General features: G+C 41.9%; 1 protein-coding gene across 3 annotated transcripts in view; it reads right to left on the bottom strand.

Annotated features, from left to right (window-relative positions):
• The window catches only part of FHIT (fragile histidine triad diadenosine triphosphatase), a 539340-nt gene that overhangs the window by 69831 nt on the left and 446891 nt on the right, over nucleotides 1-22618 (bottom strand). For all 3 annotated transcript variants that reach the window (XM_064667330.1, XM_064667331.1, XM_064667332.1), the window contains one exon: nucleotides 14828-14896. In XM_064667330.1, the coding sequence (XP_064523400.1) occupies nucleotides 14828-14896 (69 nt within the window). The remainder of the gene's footprint in view (nucleotides 1-14827; nucleotides 14897-22618) is intronic.

Below are 22618 nucleotides of genomic sequence, written 5' to 3'. Positions count from 1 at the left end.
TGTTTGTAGTATTTTGTACTCTGTTGTTCCCAGAGATAATGCCTTCACTTTTACTTGCGAGATCTTTGTGTTCCTTGCTACAATCAAGGAGAAGAAATCTGACTGTAAACCTTTTTATACTATATTATCATTTCATGTTGATTTGGTGTGTTAATCAAAGTGTCAGTAATGGCTGCAAAGAGAACTCTTTCAATCCTCAAATGAAGAGAAATCTGAGCTTTCTAACACTGGCACAATTTCTAGTGGATAAGCTTTTTCACAAAGTAATTATTTCATTTTCCAGAAAGATTACTGATTACATCACACTGGGAAAAACTAAGAGAGGGGCCCTTTATCTTCCCCATGTTTCTGCAATTCTTGTACAAACTTATACTTGTTACCATGAAAAATGACAAATTTGCCATCTGATCAAAATGTTAACAAGGTAAGTGTCAGTGAGATGGATCACTGACTGTCACTGCAAGCCAGAACATGAGGATACATTGATATTTCTCAATATATTCACTGCTTCCCCAATGTTCGCTAACAACATTTCTACTGTGAGTGTAATAAATCACACAGAAATAACAAGCTGCATAGGATCTCTAGGATATGATAGATTTGTCGTAATAGCAGTATCTGCAAGGTAGAAAACAATTGGTAATGATCTATAGAAAGACCTAATCAACTGTCATTTGCTATAATGTGGCAGACGAAGCAAAGATATGAAATCCATAACACTTCTTTAGCCACTGCCCTCTCCATACACATACACACACGTCAAGTGGGGAATAGTAAAAAGAATTAATGAGCTTTGGGGTCGCAGATGTAGAAAAGAAAGTTAATAGCATGCCCTGGATGCAATCATTAAATTATACACTGCTGAACAAGGCAAGGGATAATCACAGAAGCTGCACAGTCCTGTGACAGCAGTAAAGGCTTTTACCAAGCCTGCTCCTCCTCCTTTGCTTTATTTCTTTTACATCTATTTCATTATTTTAAAAAGTACTTTATGTCAAAGCAAAACCAAATGCAAGTGGGGCTGGACAACCAAAGGAAAAGCCCATCCTAAGTTCATAAGGGGTCTCAGAGGACTGAGGGTAATATGTGCCAAGGCTCTCTAGGTGTTTCATACAGCTCAGGAAAAAAAAAAAAAGGCTGTTTTGTATTGGGCTGTGCCAGCTCCCAAACTGAGGCTTTAGTGTTCCTTTGCCTGCTCCCATGTGGGAGGGAAACACCCACCTCCCAGCAGACACATGCAAGATGAGCAGCTTCAGTTTACTGACACACAGAAGTTTAACAGAACTACTTTCCCAGGAGCTCAAGTGCTGCTTAGGGTTAAAGCTTAAAAACTTGCATTTTATACACTGAAACACCTTCTCCCCATCCCATCCTCCATTGTCGCCTGCCTACAATACTTCCAGGTCAAGAACACTCACCTATAAACCCATAAACTTCCAAGGTTACACAGACTGTTCTGCAGAGATTTTTCTTGCTAGCCACACCAGGGAAGGCTCTCTGGAGAATGATAGTGCAGGGCATGTAAGGGGAATTGTGGGTTTAAAATTTCAAAAGCAAAATTCAACCCATTTTTATAAGATGCAAATCAATATTTTCCTTTTTGTTTGTTTGGTTTTGTTGTTGTTGTCATAGTTGGTTGGTTGGTTTTTCACTTTTTTTCCCCAGAAAGACTGGTAGAAGAATAATGGCTGCTTTGTGCTACTTTGCTTGCAAATCACATTTTGCTAAGTGAATGCATTTTTGGGAACACAGGAATTGCCATGCTGCCTCAGCACAGCAGTGCTCTGCTCCAGCATCCTGCCTGGCAGCTGCTGCAGGGGAATGTGCAGGAAACCTCCTAGTGGGCAATTATGGGAAAACCTGTTCAGATCCAAAATTTTCTTCCAGCCCTTCTATCAGTCAGTAAAAACTGGCACATCTTGAAACGTGGAGGCTTGCCTCTTCTCAAGCATTTGTTTCAAGTCCTTCCCAATGTTTGTAATTTAGTATTTTTCCATATCACAGAACTTGCTGAAAGCCATATTTTCAAAAGTCCTTATCTTCCAGCCTGGCACTAAGGAAAGCTGGACATATTTTGGAAAGGGCTCAGCTCCTTGGTGAAAGGGAACTGCTGAGTTCTTTTGCAAATCTGTCCTTAAAGGGTCACAACAGGAGCTGCTCTGTGTAGAGCAGTTCGGAAAATCTGTCCTTGGCAGGAGGTGCTAAGCCTTCAGAAAGCTGGTGCTCAACACTTTTGATAATCTGGCCCTAAGTTAAGTAAAAAGGGCCAAATTATGTGATTTAGAGGCAGAAATTCCCTACTGACAGCAGTGGAGAGGTCCACTTGGCAATGAATGGCTCAATAGGATTCTGGAATAATAGACCCATGAAAAGTGGATAATGCAACAAATAAACATCAAAGGGTAAGACTTTCCTTTTCAATCATGTCTTCTGGTTCTCTACATAAAAGGACTGAAATATTCTGGCATTAAAGAAGGAGTAGGAATGGTTAACTATACAGCCCTGCATTTCCTTCTGAAACAAAAACACAGAGCATTTCTTAGGAACAGTATATTCCTATGACATATAAGACACTAGTGATACTTGGATCAGTCTCCTCTTCTTATCATAGAATCATAGAATAGTTTAGGTTGGAAGGTACCTTAAAGGTCATCTAGTTTCAACAGCCCTGCCATGGCAAGCCTCATCCAACATGGCCTTGAACAATTCCAGGGATGGGAACATGCAGCAAAGAGAGAAGAGCCTTATGTTTCTTCAGTTCTTTTCCACACTGGCAGTGAAGTTTTGCCAGTCAAACTCTCCTTCTTAGGAACGAATGACTTCCCTCTCTCTCAGATATTTTCAACATTCAGCCACTTCCATCCACAAATCTGACCGAAAGTGAAGTTTGTTATGATTGCTTGGGGCACTTTTGACAGAAAATTTCAGGGGAACTTACTGGTACTCAAATGAGCTTGGCCACTACAGAACCTGAATGTCAGTCAATTTTCCCACAGTCCCATGGCAGTTTTGGACATATCATGATTAAGACTTCTGTCCTTCACTTCTGCTGGAATTCTGTCGAATTGCCCAGTTAGCAAAGGTTTCCTCCATATTTAGAGAGTAAGGCTTGAGCACAGAGCTAAGGAGAGTTGGATGTTATGGGCTGGATGGAAGTGCCTCATGTTTCCTTCATGGCTTCAGGTCTCTTCCAAAACTTGGACAGAATACTGGTATTTACAGTTCCCTGTTACACACCTCGATGCAGGTGCACAGGGTTTTTGGGGCCATAGGAACAGCCTGTTCACAGAAGCTGAAGACATCATGTTAGGAGGACAGTGGGAAGATATCAGGATAGCACACTGGAGAGAAAACTTGGGCACTGGACTAATTACTGGAACAAGGTTATTTAGGGTGTTAATATCAGCTTTCTTTTGAGAAGTTATTTGTCTTGGTGAAACCTTGGGGTGAGGCAGAAGAGAACAAGACACGGAAGATACTGCACACTCCTTCCCCCAAAGGGAGAGAGCAAGGCAGATGATGAACATTTTCATTCCACCAGAGGAAATCTGTTTATCAAGATCTAATCTGTTAATAAGTGCTGTTTCATGTAAGTAAAAGAAAAGAACAACAAAGCCACAAAAATGACTGTGGACCAGCAGGAAACAAGAAACTCTCCATGGAGAGGGGCAATTCAGAGAACACCCACCATGTGGCCCACCTTCCCTATTCCCCCTCTAGAAACAGACCCATTTTATATATGGTGATTAAGGCGCTAAAGAAAAAAGTATTAACATGATTCACATGTAGAAAACAAGGTTATTAGGAGTAGGGATCATTTCAGCATATTGTTCTCTCTAATAAGCATAGCAATGAGTAATTGAGTTTCAGGCAATCTCCAAGGTGGCGCTTTGTAGAGAAAATGGAACTTGGCATGATGTCTACTTTTCCTTTAATTACATTGCCCTAATGAGCAACTTTCTTTACTCTCAGCAAATTTATTTCTTGAGAAGAAGCAACAGTAATAAACATGTAAAAAGGATCACCAGGTAGTACCAGAGAAGAAACATCAGCAGCTTAAAATGACAAGAGGTTGCTAAAAGTGGTGGAAAAACACCAGATTGTTCTTAGCTTCATTATGTTTACCTCACTTAAAGGCGAAGTAAAGGATGTCAATGGAGCACATTATCTAACCTGGGAACTGTCCTTGTTCTACTGTTATTTCCCTTCTGCACATGTTCCCCAGAGCGACCCAGAAACACGAAGTGCTGATACATCAATCCAAAACTCCTCTGCTCACATGCATCAGAGGGCAATTCTGCCTCATGCCCTTGTGTAAGATGAGAGGAGAAAATCACATGCCAATAATATCCTAGTGAGTGTCAATATTGCACACAGCAACCTAATGCAGAAGGATAAAAGGCTGGCTTTCCCAAAGCCTTTATTTCCAAAGCATTTATTTAGACATCCAACTCTTGTTGAAAGTCAATGGCTGTTTTGCTTATCTTTTTTTTAGAAAGCCACCTGAGAATCCACTTATGGCAAAGGACTCCCTGAATGTGCCTTTCTGGAGAAAAAAACCTGGGACACTCCATACATAAGTTGATTCTTATAATATTTTCTCTAAGCATTTGCAAGGAGACACCACACCAGTGAAGGTAGACCCCCTCTTATCTACAGTTGAGTGAACGTGTCACCTCTTGTTAAAATACCCAAGGTGTCCACCTTCAGAAAGCAGCAACTGCTACAGCTCACAGGCCTTAGTTGAATTAAGCCAGGGCACTACTAGATGACAGTCTGACTTTGTAAATGCCAGCAGTGTTATTCTCCAGAAAAAAAGAAAAAGAAAACAAAACCCGAAAACCTGAAGCAAAGTTCTTTAGAGTCATTCAAGTTTTCAATGTTGCTCAAAGCTGGGGAGCACATCCCAGCATATCTACCAGCTGCCTTAGGGCCACAGTTTCCTACAGGGAAGCATGAACTTCACGTGTTGGATTACTCCATGTAATTGCAGATGGATGATCAATCACGCTTCCTGCTTTTGCTTGTTTGGGGATTCATGGATGTATCTGCACTCAGCAGTCTTACCCTGACTCACTCCAGAACTTCACAATGTCCCTTCACCTCTCTGCATCACACCTACAAGTATTATTACTTAATGCACTCACAGAGCCAGTAGGAAACTTAATTAACATATGTCAAAAAAAACCCTAACTCTGAGATCTTCAAAAACAGGCACTTCAGATGTAAAAGTGTGAAATGAAATTATCTCCAAATAGAAAATCTGAAAGTGCCAGTGGCAGCAGACACCTCAGACCGTAAGTGTTTGTGCAGCTTTATGTATTGTTATTTCTTCAGTAAGGCTGCCACAGAAATGGCAGGGCTATGGAAAGAAAGTATGTTAGCACTTACAGTCTGCTCGTAAATGCATTAAGTGCAACTATTTTACTGAGAAAAAAAATCAGGAGGAGAGCAGAGATCCCTTCTCCTGGGAAGCTAATCTCAATTACTGCTCCCAATCATCCTTCAGCTGAAGAAAACTCTGCATAGCACCCATGCTGTACATGACCTGGCAGTTATGTGCATTTGCCCTTTCAAAGACATTCATGTAATGAATGATAACAGAGTTCTCCTTACGAAAACAAAGAAAAAATTGATCACTGAAGAAAAAAAAAATTCTAAGAAATGGCCTTCCATTAAAATTCTATTTACTGCAATACCTTCCCACTTGCTCACCAATTACAATCCCTAAAAGCACGTTGAAGTACACTGAAGTAATTTATGTAAGCAAAAGGGAGATAGAAATGTTAGGTGGATTTGCTTATATGGCTACCTAAAACTCATGATCAACTTTTGCAATTAAATGCAGGAAAGGGTTCTTTGCCAGCCCCAGACACAATGCTGCAGCTATCCAGGCAAAGTGGGACAAAGGCTGCCATACTTCCCTGCTTTCCCTGATTATTGGAATACCTGCACTTGGATAGCTATAATAAGGTTGTAACTCAGCCAAGGGAGATTTTGAAGCTTTCTTTCCCTTGAAGCACTAAATGCTGCTGCTCAGTGTGGGCACCAGTTGTCACTCTCTCCATTTTGCAGAATGTAAAAACTGAAACTTGGGGGAAAACGCTGCACTGTGCTACTTGAAACCCTTTCAGTGGCTCCCTGCAGCATGGGGAGGCACAGGCAGCCAAAAGAAAGTGTTAGCACACTTTGCTAACTGCAACTGTTCTTTGTCAGAAAGATAAAAGTTTCCTGCACATGGAAAATAGCAGCATGAGCTGTTTTTGAAAACAGGTTGTACGTTTCTGGTAATTAATTGAATTTTGGAGATGTTTCATTTTTGCCCCCCGCCCCCAGGGAAATGCTCGTAGTTCCTCTCTTGTGTTTTAAAACACTCACTTAATTCCACGGAGAATTCAGCGATATGGGCACAGTAAAACTCCCTGAGAAGAGGCATCACCCAGTGTGGAGTCAAAGCTCTTTACTCCCGACCTTGTGGACAAGACCTTGTGGTCCAAATCTGGGCAGTGTGGTCACTGTGGCCTGCTCAGGGCACTGCCAAAGCCCACCTGCTCCTACAGCCCCACATAAACACTGTGCAGGGTTACAAACACCATCTAATAAATTGGAGGGCTGGAGAACAGTGGGAGAGAGGGGAGCAGATTCTCACATCATCAGGAGGGAAATAGGCTTTTAAAAAGCCAGTTGTGTCTGTGCACAACAATGAAGCTTTATGTCTATATAAACTGACAAGTCAAATTGTCCTCCTGGGCCCAGTTCTCAACATCAGCGCCATTTGACGGCAATAGCTGCCTCCTGCCTCTGCAGCAACGGCTCTGTCTGCCAGCAAGGGCAGGCAAGATGATTAAAATAAGCATTAACGGAATGGTTTGGTGATTAGCTTCTTCCTCTTTCTTTTTTTCTCTTCTCTTCCTCTTTTTTTTTTTTAACATATAGTTTCAGGTCTGCCAAAGATTGCTAAAGCCTTTTCTTCATTAGCAATGTACTTAACAAGTGTAAATTTAAAGTATTCATTTTCTTAAGGCCAAGGATTAAAGCAATTAAGGAAAACTGCTGCAACCTAGCACCAAAGTCAATCCTTAACATGGAATAGAAACAATGGTGCTTAACATATTTAAACAAAACCAAATCGTGTACACTCTGTTAAACTGAATTCTCATTCTGCTGCAATAGTTTGTTAAAATTTCCTTTCTGAAACAGAAATAAGTTTTTTTGCCCCCAGTATAGGAACAGGTCTGTGGTCCCTTTGCACCGCTTTCCTGGCAAAAACATTGCAACAAAAGCTAATGCCCACTCTCATTCTGAACTCATTTTACCATCAGCCTTCTCCCGCCATCATATGGGCTTAATCCCTCGCCAGGTCTGCCCATGGAGACCTGAGCCCTTGCCATCCCAGCAACTGGCCTGTGTACCTGCATCACTGGGGCCCAAAAGAGAAGAAAAAATTGAGCAAATGCCTCAAAAGGGGGGGAAAGAGAAGGGAAAGGGAAGCATACTCCCACAGTATTAAGCCTAAAATCATTTTCTACCTTTGTTTTTTATGCACTTTAAATAGTTTTTAACACATGGCACTAACGGTATAGAATGGGGCCTGATCTCTCTTTGGCAATGAAGTGTTTAATTACTGGTTTAAATGCACAAAATGGAGACTTGCCTGTGTGTGCTGAGGTTTTTTTATTTCCCCAGAAGAAAAAAAAAAAAAGAGAAGAAAAAAGAAAGAAGGAAAACTGGTCAAATATATAAAGGAAAAAGAAAGCATACCTTTTTTTTCCCACCCACAAAACAAACAACACCAGAATACAAGCACTTATCTAGAAAGCTTATTTCTCATATCTATAGGTTTTTTCACCCTTTGGACTCAAAAAATAAATTAACTTGACCTTACAGATATTGGTAAACCCATCCCATCAGACTTTTCTTTCCTTCTTCACAAGGAAGACCACTTGGTTTCACTAATACACCTACACCTTAATTTACAAAAGCCATATGTAGAAAGCAACAGGTAGCATTGCATCTGAATCACTGAAGCTGCTGATTCAGTGCTGGGTGAGCCAACAAAACTGCCAGCAACAACCAGCTCAGGTGGTGTCTCCTCTGAGACAATCACTTCCCAGATACCTGGTCCTTGAACCTCCACTGTACAAAGCTGATCCCTCAAAACATTGTGATCCACATTTGCAAAACAGCAGATAAAGGAACCCACCAAATTACAGGGTACAAAGAGTTGTATCCTTGTGGGATCACGAGCTAAACCCAAAGGATCTTTACACAACTGCAGGTGGGTCAGAGGATTTGATCACTGAGACTTAGATCAGTCCTATGGGTTGAGAAAGGACTCTCCAAATTCTTGGTACTGGCAGAACAAATTGCTGAAGTCATCTGTTGTGCAGTGCACTGGATTTCAGTGTGATTTGGTTTGTGGCTTACCAACTACCTGCTCCCATATCCTGAGCCTTAAAGAGAACACAAGGGAGCATTTCATTTGAAGTTTAAGGCAACATTTTAGTTCAGAGAAGAAAAATCTCTCCTTGGAAAATGGCAGTTCCCTGATAGGATTGTCTGCTTTCCATATCATCAATTCCAAAAAGCTGAGTATCTAGGATACTAACGGGGCATGTTCTGCCCACCAGCAGGAATTCAGCTTACAGTGCCTCAAAGGATAAGCAGAGATCTGGAGACAGTTTTACCTAGGGACTGGGAATACACAAGAAGCTCCTGAACAGCTAAGCAAGTCCAAGGATTGACAGTGTGAACAGGCCTGAGAGACCATGTTCACTTTAATCCTCTTATCAGCAACTCTTCCTTCGTTGGAGGCTCTTTGTCACTAAGTCACTTGCCAATAAACTACCATCAAGGGCACAACAGAGCAAATACTCCATGAGCTAAACAAGGTAAACATCCTACAGAGGGGGCCATGAGCCCCTTTGTAATGGCCACAAAAATTTGCCTCTCCTATGTTATAGATTAAATAAATGTAAGTGATTTCTAGAAGCTATTTTTTACCTGCGAGAAAAATGATTGTAGAAACTCGAGGGAGGAAAGGGTAAGAAGCATCAGGAGCAGTGATGGAATGTAGAGAGACAGCTGGACTAGAGGGCAATGAGGCTACTCAATGATATGTAAAATGCCAAATGTACATTGCCTTCCAGACAAAGCCTAGGTGTAAAGGGCATGTGTATGATCATGAGGGATGGCTGCCTTAATGGGAACACTTCTAACCACTTCTAATTAATGCCTATAGCTGAGTTGTTTCCATTTCTCTAGATCCAATGGAAGATACCACAGTGAATGAAATGCTCTTAATCAGATCTGATTATGATATCCTGCTATCTTAAAATAAGTGTAGCAATGCACACAGAATACAGGAAGATCTCAAAGATTTCAGGTGCCAAATTAGGAAATGCCTCACAGGGTTGGAAAAGGCAGAAAATATCACAAACAGTGGGATCTCCATCTAGGGAGACATACATGACTATAGATGTCTCCCACTATTCCTGCTGGGCCCTACTGACAAATCTGCCAGTTTTGCCTTATGTAGGTTGAGGACATGGAATAATATGCTGGCATGCCAGCATTATCCAGGGACTTTCAAATCATAATCAGATAACATATCTTGGTGCCAAAAACACATCATCCTGCTAAAAACAAAAAGAAAATGTGTTTGATGGAAAAAATAAAGAATTGTTTCAGGTCAACTCAAAATGACGACTTTTTGTCCATTCAGCTACCACATCCAAACCATAATGATTTGCACATTTCTAGCTCTGACAGCAATACTCTCAGCCAGAAACATTCATGCATGGTTAATCTGGCTTGCCCTGCTGGAGTCGCTATAATATCGCAAGACTCAGGAAGCAACTGGGAAAAGCTCACACTCCTTGGCCAGCAGAACCTCCTCTGATTCTCACAGTCAGAAAGACCAACATTGGCAAGACCAGGATAAAATCCAGAGCCTACTGGAAAGAATTTATTTGCTGCTGCATCAGAAGAAGATTGGGAAATAAAATCTGTAGCTGGGAAAACCAGAGCTTTAAAAAAGAACCCACGAAACTACTTAGATTCTGTGCTGCTTCTGTCCCTTTCCATGGGTTTACCCAAGCAGGGTGCAAAGAGAGCAGGGTCTGGCCCAAGGGAGTTCAGATGCAGCAGACTGATCTACCATCAGGCTACAATATGTTCCCAGAAGGTACAGTATAATTCTGAGGCCAAGGAACAGCCTATTAGCTCTGCATGCCATTAATTTTCATGAATAGTTCAATCCAATGCTCACAGAAGCCTTTGGGCATCTTTCCATTTTGTCTAGCAGGACCTGGATTAGGGCTTATTTATCTTTTCATTTTATACCTTATCTTTAAGTAGGAAGCAGCCCAAACAGCTGTGCAGGTTTCAAGCCCTCAGCCAGGCTCTGTGCCCAGCTGCACGCAGGAACCTGTCTGCAGGTCGGAGTGATGGCATGTCACAGTCAAAGCCACTCAGGGAGAATTAAACTTCAGCCTTGTTTGACTAAACTTCTGAATTCACCACAGTTCCCCTGTTTTGCCAGCCTGAAGAAACAGCCCAGCAGGTTCTCGAGTCATATGCCAAAATGCCTCCTTCATCCTCCCTGGAATTGGAAATGATTACTAATAGGTATTCTTGCTGAAATGATTTAACATAACGTGCTGAGTGAGATCACTAAGTCAAAATATCTCTTCCTAAGTGAGTCTCTCGCCGCTTGCCTGAATGCCAGAGGGGAAGGAGGACAGCATGAAGTGAATTCTTTTGCTGGCTTCTGTGTTTTACAACATCTTTTAAATTACTGAAGAATTCATATTAGGAAGTTTCACTCAGGCTCATTACAAGAGGTCCATGATGCAGGTCTGGCAGGCAGCCGAGGGAAGGAGACCCAGGGGTTTGGGTTAACCTCTCTCTTTCATGCTTTCCCCTTTTCCACTGCTCTACAGTCTAGCCCGGGAACTGAAGACAGGCAAGAAGATGAGGTGGGCATGAAAGCAAGGATGGTGAGGGGCAGGGCACTCTTTGCTCTGCATGCACAGCCCTGGATTTGCATCACCAAGGCAGCTGCATCTGTTACAGCAGGCTGCAACCACCAAGTGAAACGCAGGATTTGGGGAGGAACAGGGGTGAGCACCACAAAACACACCACTGCCTGCCAGGGCTGCTCAGGGTTTCACTAAGAGACCAGGCTGCCCATCTGAGTCTGTCAGCCTCAAAATTAACTTATTGAGGTCAGCACTCATAACAGTAGTGCAGACTTTTGATCGAGTCTTCCTTTCTGAGAAAGCCCCATACTCTCTGGCCCAGTACAGCTATTACCTGCCAACCTAAAGGATGATGAATGTTATTTATATTGCAGTAATGGCTAACCACTCAGTGGAGACCAGGGACAGGCTGTGCTATGGACTTTTCAAACACTCACTGAATGAGGGCTGCCCAAAAATGCCTGAAACTACTGAGACATTTCAGGATAATGTTCTTGAATGCCTTGGACATGATGACCTCCAACAACTCTGCAGTACCTGTGCTGACTGCAACAACACAGGGGCCTGTTCTACAATAAAGATGTTCTTGAGTCATAAAAATTCTTATCAGTCACTGTTACATGCTGTCATGATAGCAAGCAATTACTTGAGAGGAGGCTTTTAAGTTCCTGGATGAATAAATGTAAAATATTAATCTACTTCAAACCAAACAGAAAACATCGGGGTATAAAGAGTTATTCTAATGAATAGTTCTCCTAATATTTAGTTGCTAAAGTTTTGCGGTCCAAGAAATAAAGTTGATTAATGACTAAGAACTACTCAAGATGCAGATGGGAAAAGTAATCCTGAAACAGTAAAACATGAGGGGCCTGATTCTATAAAAGAAACCCTGTAAGACCAATTTAACTTTGGCATGTGCAAACTTGCACAATTAGGCTTCAAACAACTGCAGAAAAATGTAAGAACTGATAAACTATAGCTTTAGCTTTCCACTACAGTGAGCCCAGAGGGTAGATAGCTGACACTTCCCATGAAATACCCTCTCAAGAAATAGCCCTGCAAAGATGCAGAGGAAATACATCTAAAACATTCAATGCAGATGTGTTTTTCACTATTAATCATTCTCTTTGTATCTTAGAAAAATCACACAGTGACTTCTTTCATATGCACTGAGGTACAGAAACCTAAAATATTAAGTGATGAATTCTACCAAGAATGCCTTAGAGATGGTGCTGAGGAATAAGTGTCAGCTCCTCTTTTACCCCTTCTACAATTAATATTCCAGTACTATAATTCTAAAATACATTCAGAAATCAGCAGGCATTTGTGTCTATCAGAAACCTTATTAAAATACAAGTGCTAAGAATACCTTACCTTTAATTATACTCTTTACACTTAAAAGTTGCTCTAGACAAGGCTGTGTCAGAGCTTCATAGCCAAAAGCCTGAAGATATCAGATCCCAATAAACAGATTAAGCAGGGATTAACTTGATATGCTTTTTTCTGTCTTTTCCATCAGATGAGTGGTCACTCCAATACCAACTGGGAGAAATTAGGCACACAGTAAGAGACTGCAAGTACTTTCTAGCTGTCTCAACTCTAGAAGTCTCCTGAGAGGGCTGATGTCTCAACATCTGGGCATTCCTTTCACTGTCAGACACTCAGAGCAATGGGATTTATCAGCAATCTGCCGAGCATATACAGATGACAACTGCAGAGCTTGGAGAGCTCAAAGGCATTTACAGAGAGAAAGGGGTTTGCAACAGACATGTGGAGCCAGAGCTGAGACCTGTGAAAATTATTCCCAGTAGCTGTAAAGCCTTTAGCTGCAGTAGTTAAACCAGGCACCACAACATGCAGAATTTAGCCTGGGTGCACTTTACAATTACATAAACTGTTGGAGAGAGGCTGAGCAGCCTCCACATCACATATTACAAGGAAAAGGATGCTGGGATAATGCTGGAAGGTGGTCTCTCCAAATAATTTTCCAAAGACAGCTTTATTTTTAATAATTTGTCCCTTTCACGTTTTTCAGAATAGCTTTATTCATTTATCATAGCAAATTGCTTAAGTCCCTCCATCCTCCAATGCAGCCAGTGACGGAACTTCACAATAAACTTTTTATAGCAGCAAATGTGTTTTTGTTTCCCTGGCATCCTAAAAAAAAGGAATCTTTCTTCAGCTACAGTCTGTACAAAAGCATAAGTTAGCTCTCTGGTGTTCAAGAATAGCTGGTTAGACTCTGAGGCTGCAAAAGATATATTATCACATCTGTGTCTAAATATTTATGCTTCCTACGTCTGCTAAAAGCAACACCTACAATTGCTATAACTGAAAATGACAAGATAAAAAAATATTTTTCACCAATTTGTCACCCTTTGCATTTAACAACACTAAAGATACAGTGCAGTTCATTAACAGAGTTTTGCCTGTTTCTGTTTAGCTATAACAAGGGAGAAATAAATGTGTTAAACAAGAAGCAAATGGAATTGTAAACACGACAAAAATAGAAACAGATTTTGTGGGTTAGTACAGCATGGAAAACTGCTTAACACACGTGAAAAGGGAAAATCATAGAATCATAGCATCATTTAGGTGGAAAACACCTGTAAGATCATTGAATCCACCATTAACCCAGCACTGCCAAGCTCACCACTAACCCCTGTCCTTGAGAGCCACAAATACACATTCTTTAAATACCTACAGGGGTGGTGACACCATCACTTCCCTGAAAAGCTTGTTCCAATGCCTGACAACCCTTTTGGTGTTAACTTTCAAGTTGTCTCACTCAACTGCCTTTAACCATAGCAGTAGATAAGATGGCCATCCTTTATTTCCATGGGATTTCCTTGCCCAGCAGGTTCATTATAAGGTTTTACCTTAGGGTTCCCAGACACTACACTTGATATAACTATCAGTAATAAACTTTTTTCCACCATTTTTGCATATTTAAGTAATTGAAAAACTTTAAATTATGCTACCATTTCTTTGTGAGTGGGGAGTTGCCATCATGCATATATGACAAAGGCAAAAATACAAAAGCAGAAAATGTCATGAATTCTCCTTCAAGCAGATAGTATTGCAGTAGCACTGAACAAGTTTATATTAATTACTTTCAGAAGGATAAGGAGATGTCATATTTCAGATAGAGGATTCTACCAAAACCACTAAGAACAATCCCTAAATTTAACAATAGTGAGATTTTTTCATAGAATCATTGTGACAGCTGTCAAGCTGGGAAAAGCTTTTTGTAATGCCAGTACAATTGTTCATTTAAACAAAAGCTAGTAATTCAGTCACACTGGAACAGCTCACATGCCCAGCTCTGCCATACAATCTGCACACAGGCAGATCCATTTGCATAGTTGCCCTTTAGTTTTCATATTTGGGGCTACAATGTGATTTGTCCAGACCTGAGCAGAGCCCCACAAAAATCAGGCCAAAAGGCAATTTGTGGTTGAGTTATAACAAGCCACCTGTGTTTTTTCTTGTTGGAAGGGGGAGGTTTGGCACCCCAGGTTAGCAGCTGGTGTAGGACACACTCTCTGCAGCCAGGCTAACCATGTGGTCATTCTTTTTCCCTGAGCCCTCAAAATAAGGGAACACAACTATTTGTAGAGATGTCACCTTGCTCTGTGTGCAGTGACAGACTGAAGTACCAAAGGTGTCAACTGTATCCTTCCTCAGAGAGTGAGCTCACAAGAAAATCCCAGTATAGGTCTTTGCAAGTAATAAAGACCCAGAGACCCCATTAACTACCTCCACCCACAGCAGGGCCTTGATCATTAAGGTGATTTACTAACAGCAAAACCAACTCTGTAGAAGAAATAAAGTGTAACCCTTACCTCCTCGTAGACATCGTCATTCCTGCTGAAGTCTCCAGCCCTCCTTGGAAGCACATGGACATGAACATGCTGAAAACATTAAAGAAAATAATGGTGATTATCAGGTTCGTGACTTTGTTTTCTGGATTGCCAGCATTATTCTCAACACACACAAGTAACCACACACAGGATCCCACAGCATTATTTTCAGAGGAAAACACATTAACCTGGTCCATAACTGTATCTCGACTCTTTGGAGAATATAAAAGATGAAAAACACGAGAAAGCAGCTCTGCTGTATTATATGAGCTGCAGAGTGAAACGCCAGGAAGTTTAGAGGCTCTGTGGAATTATTCATAGTTGTCAGTCAGAGATGTATTTAGCCAGAGGTTTGCAATGACAATGTCCCTCAGAGAGATGCGTGTGGTGTCTTCAGAACCGACAAGAATAAGAGGGTGCTGGTGATGGGATGTGGCAGAGGGCCCGTGTGGGCAGCCTGGGCTCAGGGCTGTGCTCACAGCCTGAGGGACAGAGGAGCCCAGGGGACACCACAGACACCATGCAGGTAGAAGGGCTCTCAGAACAGGACACTCCCCAGGCTGTGCAGCACAGCCTTTCACAAGGTTAAAAAGCTTAAATAGCCTGAACACAACAAACTGAAGCCCCCAGGGGCACGGGGCACGTGCTGGGGACACACCCCTGCAGGGACATGGACTCCAGAGCACCAGGTGGCCCCAAACCTGCGAGGCACAAGGATTATCAGTCCAGTTTTTCAGAGCCTGAAGCATAAGCATCCCTCTTCTGATGGCAGGGCCACGGCTCAGGGGACAGCAGAGCTGAGGACTATGAGCTGCACAGGCAGCTTTGGGTTACCCAGCATGGGAAGGAGGTGAGGGCAAAGTATTTTTGTCACAAGTGCTGATGAGGTATGGGGAAAACAAACAACACTGTGGATAGGAACACAAATATATGACTTGCCACCTTGATGTTATATTATTACAATTACCATTTTTTTTCCTGACTCTCTCTTTATACCATAAAGGAAGGGTAATTCAAGATCCTCAAGACTCAAACTCTACTAGGAAATCAAGCAAACAGTCATCCATCTGCTTCTCTGCAGTAAGTTCAGCCACTACATTGCAAAGCATTCTTTTACCTTTTTCCCTTTCTCTTTCACTCTCTTTTGAGAAAAGGAAAAACAACAACAAAGAATAATTCTTCAGGGAAAAAAAACCCCAGCACCTCAATGAGGAGAGGCAGCAAATAATCTGAGTGGCAGATCACATTTATGGATCTCCAGATCTTTTTAGATGGTGCCTAAATCCTTAAAGAAAAAAAAGGAAAGGAAGAAAAAAAAAAAGAATGCATCAGAAACAGCACCAAATGGTTTGCATAGAATTTAGATAGCTTGCACCTGATTCAATTTGATGATGTAGAAATCAGCTGAAATTCCTACATCTCATTGAAACATTCTCAAAACATGGCTTAATGAAATTTGAAATGATAAAGATTTTATTGGGCTATTTGTAAGAAAATTCAAACACACCTATATTGTGTTAGCTTCAATCACAAAAACATCTGCTCAGTGAATAAAATGAAATCACAAGGATGTCTCAGTTAATGAAATATGCTGAATACCACACTTTTTCTTTTTTCCTCAGCTTTACCCTAGAAACCAAATATGTGATTTCTTATCATTACCCACAGCTTTCAGTGTATTCAGCCTAGAGATGAGGGTGATTCTTGAGGGTCAGAAACCGTGTTTTTGAGTAATACATCAGTGATAGTGTTCTGATAGTGTATTATACTAATATATCATGAGAGCGAAAGTGCTCTTGTGATGTATGAGTGCAATGTATCATCTGAACATCACTGCTCTCATGATGCATTGCTCAAAATCACAAGGCAACTTTAAAGATGGTCTTCAGTAGCCCTAGGCCTGAAATTTTGTTTTTGGATGGACTTTCAAGAAAAATAAAAGTGAAGATTAAAATTTGCAGTGGTACTGTAAAATTTCACTACTGTCTCATACCTGTTTCTCACATGGTTCTCATTAGATTTTAAATTTATTCATAAAAATAGAGTCAGTTCATCTGACAGTCATTTTCTTTCTTTTCTGCTACAAGGAATGATAGGAATTTCTCTTGATATATATGAAATCTAACACTAGCTATCAACAACTGCATTCCCCAGAAGTTTAGTCACCTTTAAGAGTAATTTTTATCTCTGTTGCAGAATGTTCCAGGATGGACGCAGGAGAAGATCTGTACACCCATGATAATTTGGAATCTCAGAAAACACTCAGGGATGTAGCCCAAAGCTCAGTGCAGAGACGCTGCACTGCAGATGCACAGACCAGCACAGCAGGTAATGAATGAGCCTAATGTGATCTTCTACCCAAAATGGGCTTATGTGATCAGCGTGGAAAAAAAAAGAAAAAAAAAGTGTTTATGACAGCATATGGGCCACTTGGCACCAGTGGGGACATTCTCAGGGGTTAGTCACCTTTACTACATGCATTATGTTCTCACACACTGCCGGGCTGCATAGCAAAATCCATCAACTGTATCAGAAAACAAATGAATATTCCCAAGGTTTGAGGTAAGAACGATCAATTTAAAAGAGAGCAATTTTTTCCAGACACCTTTTTTCCCCCCCTCCCTTCTGTGCATGAAACATAAATAAATATCTGGATTCTCCCCACTGTTTGTGCAATAGAAACAAATAGGATCAGCAATAGTGTCTCAAGTAGTTTCCTTCTCTTCAGCGTTACCAAGAAATACAAGCAGCACAGAGCAGCGGCTACTAGGTAGTCAGAAACACTGAACAAGGGGATTTCACACCTTTTCTAATCTGCCTTTCAGCTTCTGGCCTTCTCAACTCAGAGAGGCTGATATTTTGATTCATTAGGAGTTCTTTAATTGATCATTTTTACTCCTTAGTACTATTTGTTACTGATAAAGCCTCAATCCACCAAGGCACTTAAGCACCAGCTCGATTTCCAATTTGTGAATTGGTTCAGTGGGAGTATTCACGTTATGTACATGTCTCAGTGTTTTGCATCCACTGCTGGCTACAGGGAGGTCTCCCCAGCTGGCAGTAGCAAAAATAACTTCAAGGTGCCTGCAAATTAAAGTTGCTTCCTTCCATTTTGTTTTCCAGGCAAAACAAAAACCTGCAGCATCCAAAAAACCCCACATTTGCAATTGACTGAAATGTGTCAGTAAATACAAACAAAATATTGGGTGGCATTTTTTTTTTAAACAAACGAACAAAGAGATTTAGGGCAAATCTTCAGTGCTTGAAGAGAAAAAAATCTAAACATTGCCCAAAATTATCAAAGTAAAGCATTTCAGGTTTTTTTTTCCCCCCATTATTGTGGGTAACCTCTTGCCTGGTGGGCAGCAGGCAGCCCCATCACATTCCAGCGGGCTGTATTCAATCACTGTTGATGGCATTTCATTTTTTTCCTAAAGAATTGCTTTCCCCTCGTTTTGCATTATTTTGATTAATAAGCGAGAAAAGCAACATACAACAGCCAAGACATTTACATTAATGGACCAATCAATATCACCCACACCAGGGTAGAAGAATGCAGACACACGCTTGCACTGCTCAGCGTTAGCTCCATTCCCTCCTCTTGCCAGGCACTGATGGAGGACGGTGTGTGGGGTCACAGGATACAGGGACACTGGGTGTGACAACATGAGGACACAGCAGTATGTCCCCAGGTGGGAGACACCGTGTGAGTTAAAGATGCCTGAGCCCCACGAGATGCTTCTGATACTGGGGACAAGATTTCCAGCCAGGGATGTCCAGAACAGCAGTAGCTGGAAGGAGGCTGCGGGAGCTGAATTTTATAGGACGTTCAAAATTGAAATTATTAGACTGACAGTTTTCTGTGGCTGGGACTACAGCTCCCTCTGCTTCCTGGTGGCTGCCACATTATAAATAAAATCTCAGTTTGAGAAACTCCTCATAGTGAGAACTATCACATGATGCAAATCAAGACCTTTATACCCAGAATGACAAGACCATTAGAAAACATACTGCAAGGAACAAATCTGTAGTGCCATGGGGAACTCACGAGTCAGAACCAGCATGTGATGTCTCTGACTTCCCACTGCAGTGAGAGGATGCTCTGCTTGAGCCCTGCAGCATTCCCATCAGGACTGTGGGAGCAAGAGGCTGCCTGTGGGCACTCAGGAGCACGCTCATCCCACCACTGCCTAAATCCGGCCATGGCACAGGCATTACACATCTAACGTCGCTCTCCAGTGAACCAGGGCTGCAGAATGCTCAGAAAAGTCTCAGCCAAAAAAACCTGGAGCCTGTGTGTTGTTGGAAAAACACACATTCAGGTAAGGTGAGTTCTGCTCCAGCACTCAAGGCCATGCAGAAAGCAATGTTCCTGGTTACAGCTGGGTTTATACACTGAATTATGGTCGAATAACCAATGTGTCACCACTGCACTGGATGTAAAGTGAAAATACTAGACAAAAATAGACAGTGAAGGAGATTTCCTGGGTAGACCAGAATAGTGAAGAGCAGATGACCCTGCCACACAACACTGGGGAGGACATGGATGTTGCCTGCAATAATTCATGAACATTATGTTGTGTTCACTCAGCTGCTGTGCTGGTTAGCAGAGCAACAAAGCTCAGCTTCCAGCAGAAAGGGAGATAAATAGACTCAGCACGCACCCAGGGTCTATTAGCAATAAATGTGGCTATAGGATGAATACATAAAAACTGACAAAGGGTCACACAACCCTGAGGACATGGGTGCTGCCAAAAACTTGGCAGAGGAAGGGCTGTTCCCCCTTACACCTGCAAAAGCAATACATGGCTGAGCTGTGCTTTCACATAGCAAAACCAGATGCCTTTCAGGCAAACTCCAATGTCCCTGTTGCTGTTGTATTCAGGCAGGAGGAAGGGTAGGAAGGGCATTAGTGGCTGCAGGCAGCAAGACTTACTAGCCAGGAGACCCCCATCAGCCAGTTTGTTGGAAAAAAGGATAGTGGTTTTCAGATAAGACCTTGCTTGCTGCTAAGTCCCCTGTCCATTACAGAGACATGGGCTTCCTACGGGAGCCTGTGATAATGCTTCTTCTAAACTACCAGATTAACTGTAGAAATTCCAAACTAATAACCATTCTCCAAGTAAGACTGTTAGTGGGCGATAAAGAAAATCAACCATAATACAGAGATAGCCACGTGAAAAATAGAGCAATTTTGTCCTCCCTGTAAACTGGGCTTCCATGGAGCCCTTGTTTGCTATTCTTGATTAACTGCTCAATTATCCCTGTTACAGAATTATTCCATGGAAAGCCCTGCCTGTATATCCACAGCTTGTTAACAGAAAGCGCTCCCTCTGCTGTCCCCGAAAATCCAGCGTCACCCAGACACAGCACACTTGGTACAGTCGCTCTTTCTAGGCAATGAAAGCCCATCTCCAGGGCCCTTGACCTGCAGGTCCTGGCAAAGACATCTTCATGGGAAAGCAATTCCTATTCACTGAGTGTTTATGAGTTCTTGACGCTTTTCCGAGTCCTGTATTGGGTTGGGATGGAGTAACAAATTAAAAAATAAAAAAGTCCTATCCAACATTAGGAAAAGAAAGGGTTTTGGTCAATGAAAACACTCAGTTTTCACAGCCTTCAAAATTATTGCCAGAATTAAAACTATTTTTATTCCCATTTCTAGGAGTTATAAATTACACAAAGACAGACCATTTTAAAGGACCTAATTTTTATAAAACAATAAAACATGACCGGAAACTTCTTGAAATAATTTATTTTCTTCAAAAATGCCCCATTTCTAGGAATCAGCACTTTCCTTTCCAGCTTCACTAAATCCTCGTGCACGAGGCTGTACAGACACAGACACACAGCATCTCCTCACCGGCTGGCAGCTCTGCCATGCTGGAGGTGAGGATTGCTCCGAACACAAGGAGGCTGCATGGACTGACACACGCTTGTAACACCTTTGCTTTGGCTCTGGTTTGTGAAAACACAAAGCTGAGGTTTGCTTTCCTGCCATCATGAGAACCATAAGGATGTGACACAAGTGGAAGGGAGCAGCACAGACAGGAGAGCAGGCAGACTGGAGAGCAGGATGTGCAGAGGGACAGAGAGGTGCTTGGAAGGGAACATGGAAATCCCAGGGCAGCAGCAGAGGAAACATCAGAGAAGTGCATTGGGAATGGACTAGAAGAGCCACTGTAGAACAGGGAGGGTTGAAGCTACTAATAGAACAAAGACAGCAGTCAACATTCTGAGAATCAAAAATGTTGTGCAGAAAGAGAGTGCAAAGAGAGAAAACAAGAAACTGGAACAAGTCTTCGGAGAGAAGGTCACCGAGGCTGTCCACGTGCAGGAGCGTGAGGGCTCTTTCAGGAGACACTTGTGTACATGCGCATCTCACTGTGCTGTACACATACCATTAGGAGGAAAAATAAAGCTTTGCAATGATCCCTACCAATATTGATGCCATGGATTTGCCTTTGCAAGAGTAAGTATCAAGATACTTGCTCAGCACAGAAAACACGTACTTTGGAAAGCAACAAAATGGAGAGAATTTGCAAATATATCAGAAATCAAACCAAGTGGGGGACTTGCAGCAGAGTACATCTTCAAACATGTAGATTGAGAAATGTGCAGATTCAGCATTCTCAATAAATAATGCATAGGTCATCTGCTATGAAGTTTTAAAGACGAGCTGCAGATGAGCTAGAAAAGGGATGTACACCTAATGAAAACAAGGACAGAAAGATTTTAAACCTGCTTGAGATCTGTAGCTATAACTTCCATGGCTGAAGGCAACTTTAGTTAACACCTTCCTCTCAGCTCCAAACCCCAAAAAACTGGCATAATAATGAAGGAAATAAGCATGTTTGTTGGAGGTGTTGATCCAAATGTACCTCTCTTGGATATCTCTTAAGAGATCCTCTGAAATGCAGCAAATGAATAAACTAAATGGACATAAAGGTAGGATGGTGCTTCTGAACTGGGTATTTCCTGACTCTAGGAATGAGGGTCCACGCATGGTTCAGGGCAAGGACCACCACCAGCTCCTCTTACCTGCCCTTATTCAGTGTCCATCCCCTCCCCAGCACTACAGTGGATGGGATGGGCAGAGCTGCAGGGGCATCAACCACTGTTCTCTGGGAATCAGTAGGAAGAACAACACCTCCATCCAACCAAGGACCATGATGGGGAAATTGCTACACTGTGTTTCCTGGATTATGTATCAGTGACACAATGATCAGAGCACTGTGAGACCTGCACAGCATCTTCTATTCCCTGAATACCAAAGAACCGCAAAACCAACCTGACACCCTGGCAGCCCCCAGCCATTTTACAGATAGGAAGGGTGATGCACAGACCAACGAAGGAACCTCCAAAGTTACTCAGGAAGGTGGTGCATGCTTAGGGACAGCTGGAGAGCACCTGCCTTGAGGTCATGTGTCTTTGCCCAGGTGTTTTTGTGCAAATTTGGTGTTGCTGAGACACAAATGAAAAGAAATTGCATTTCCCCTCACCTCTGATCTTTACTTAAGTCTTGATAAATGCATATTGTTTGAACGCTTGTGATATGTATAATTAGGGTTCTTTAATTTATGTTTCAATAAAGTGTTCTATAATAAACATTTACCGCTCTGTGAATAAACATTTAAATGAAGCTCCTAATGGGGGTTACACGTTTTGAAGCAGTTCACGGCTTTGCCGAAGTCTCTCCCTATACTTAATGAGAGTCATTTCCATAATCTGTGCATTATTGCTTAAGCCTCCCTTTAGGAATATTTTACAAAG

Source organism: Pseudopipra pipra, chromosome 11 (genome assembly GCF_036250125.1).
Source record: "Pseudopipra pipra isolate bDixPip1 chromosome 11, bDixPip1.hap1, whole genome shotgun sequence".
NCBI classification, from domain to species: Eukaryota; Metazoa; Chordata; class Aves; order Passeriformes; family Pipridae; genus Pseudopipra; species Pseudopipra pipra.
This window is presented reverse-complemented; position numbering and strand designations above follow the sequence as displayed.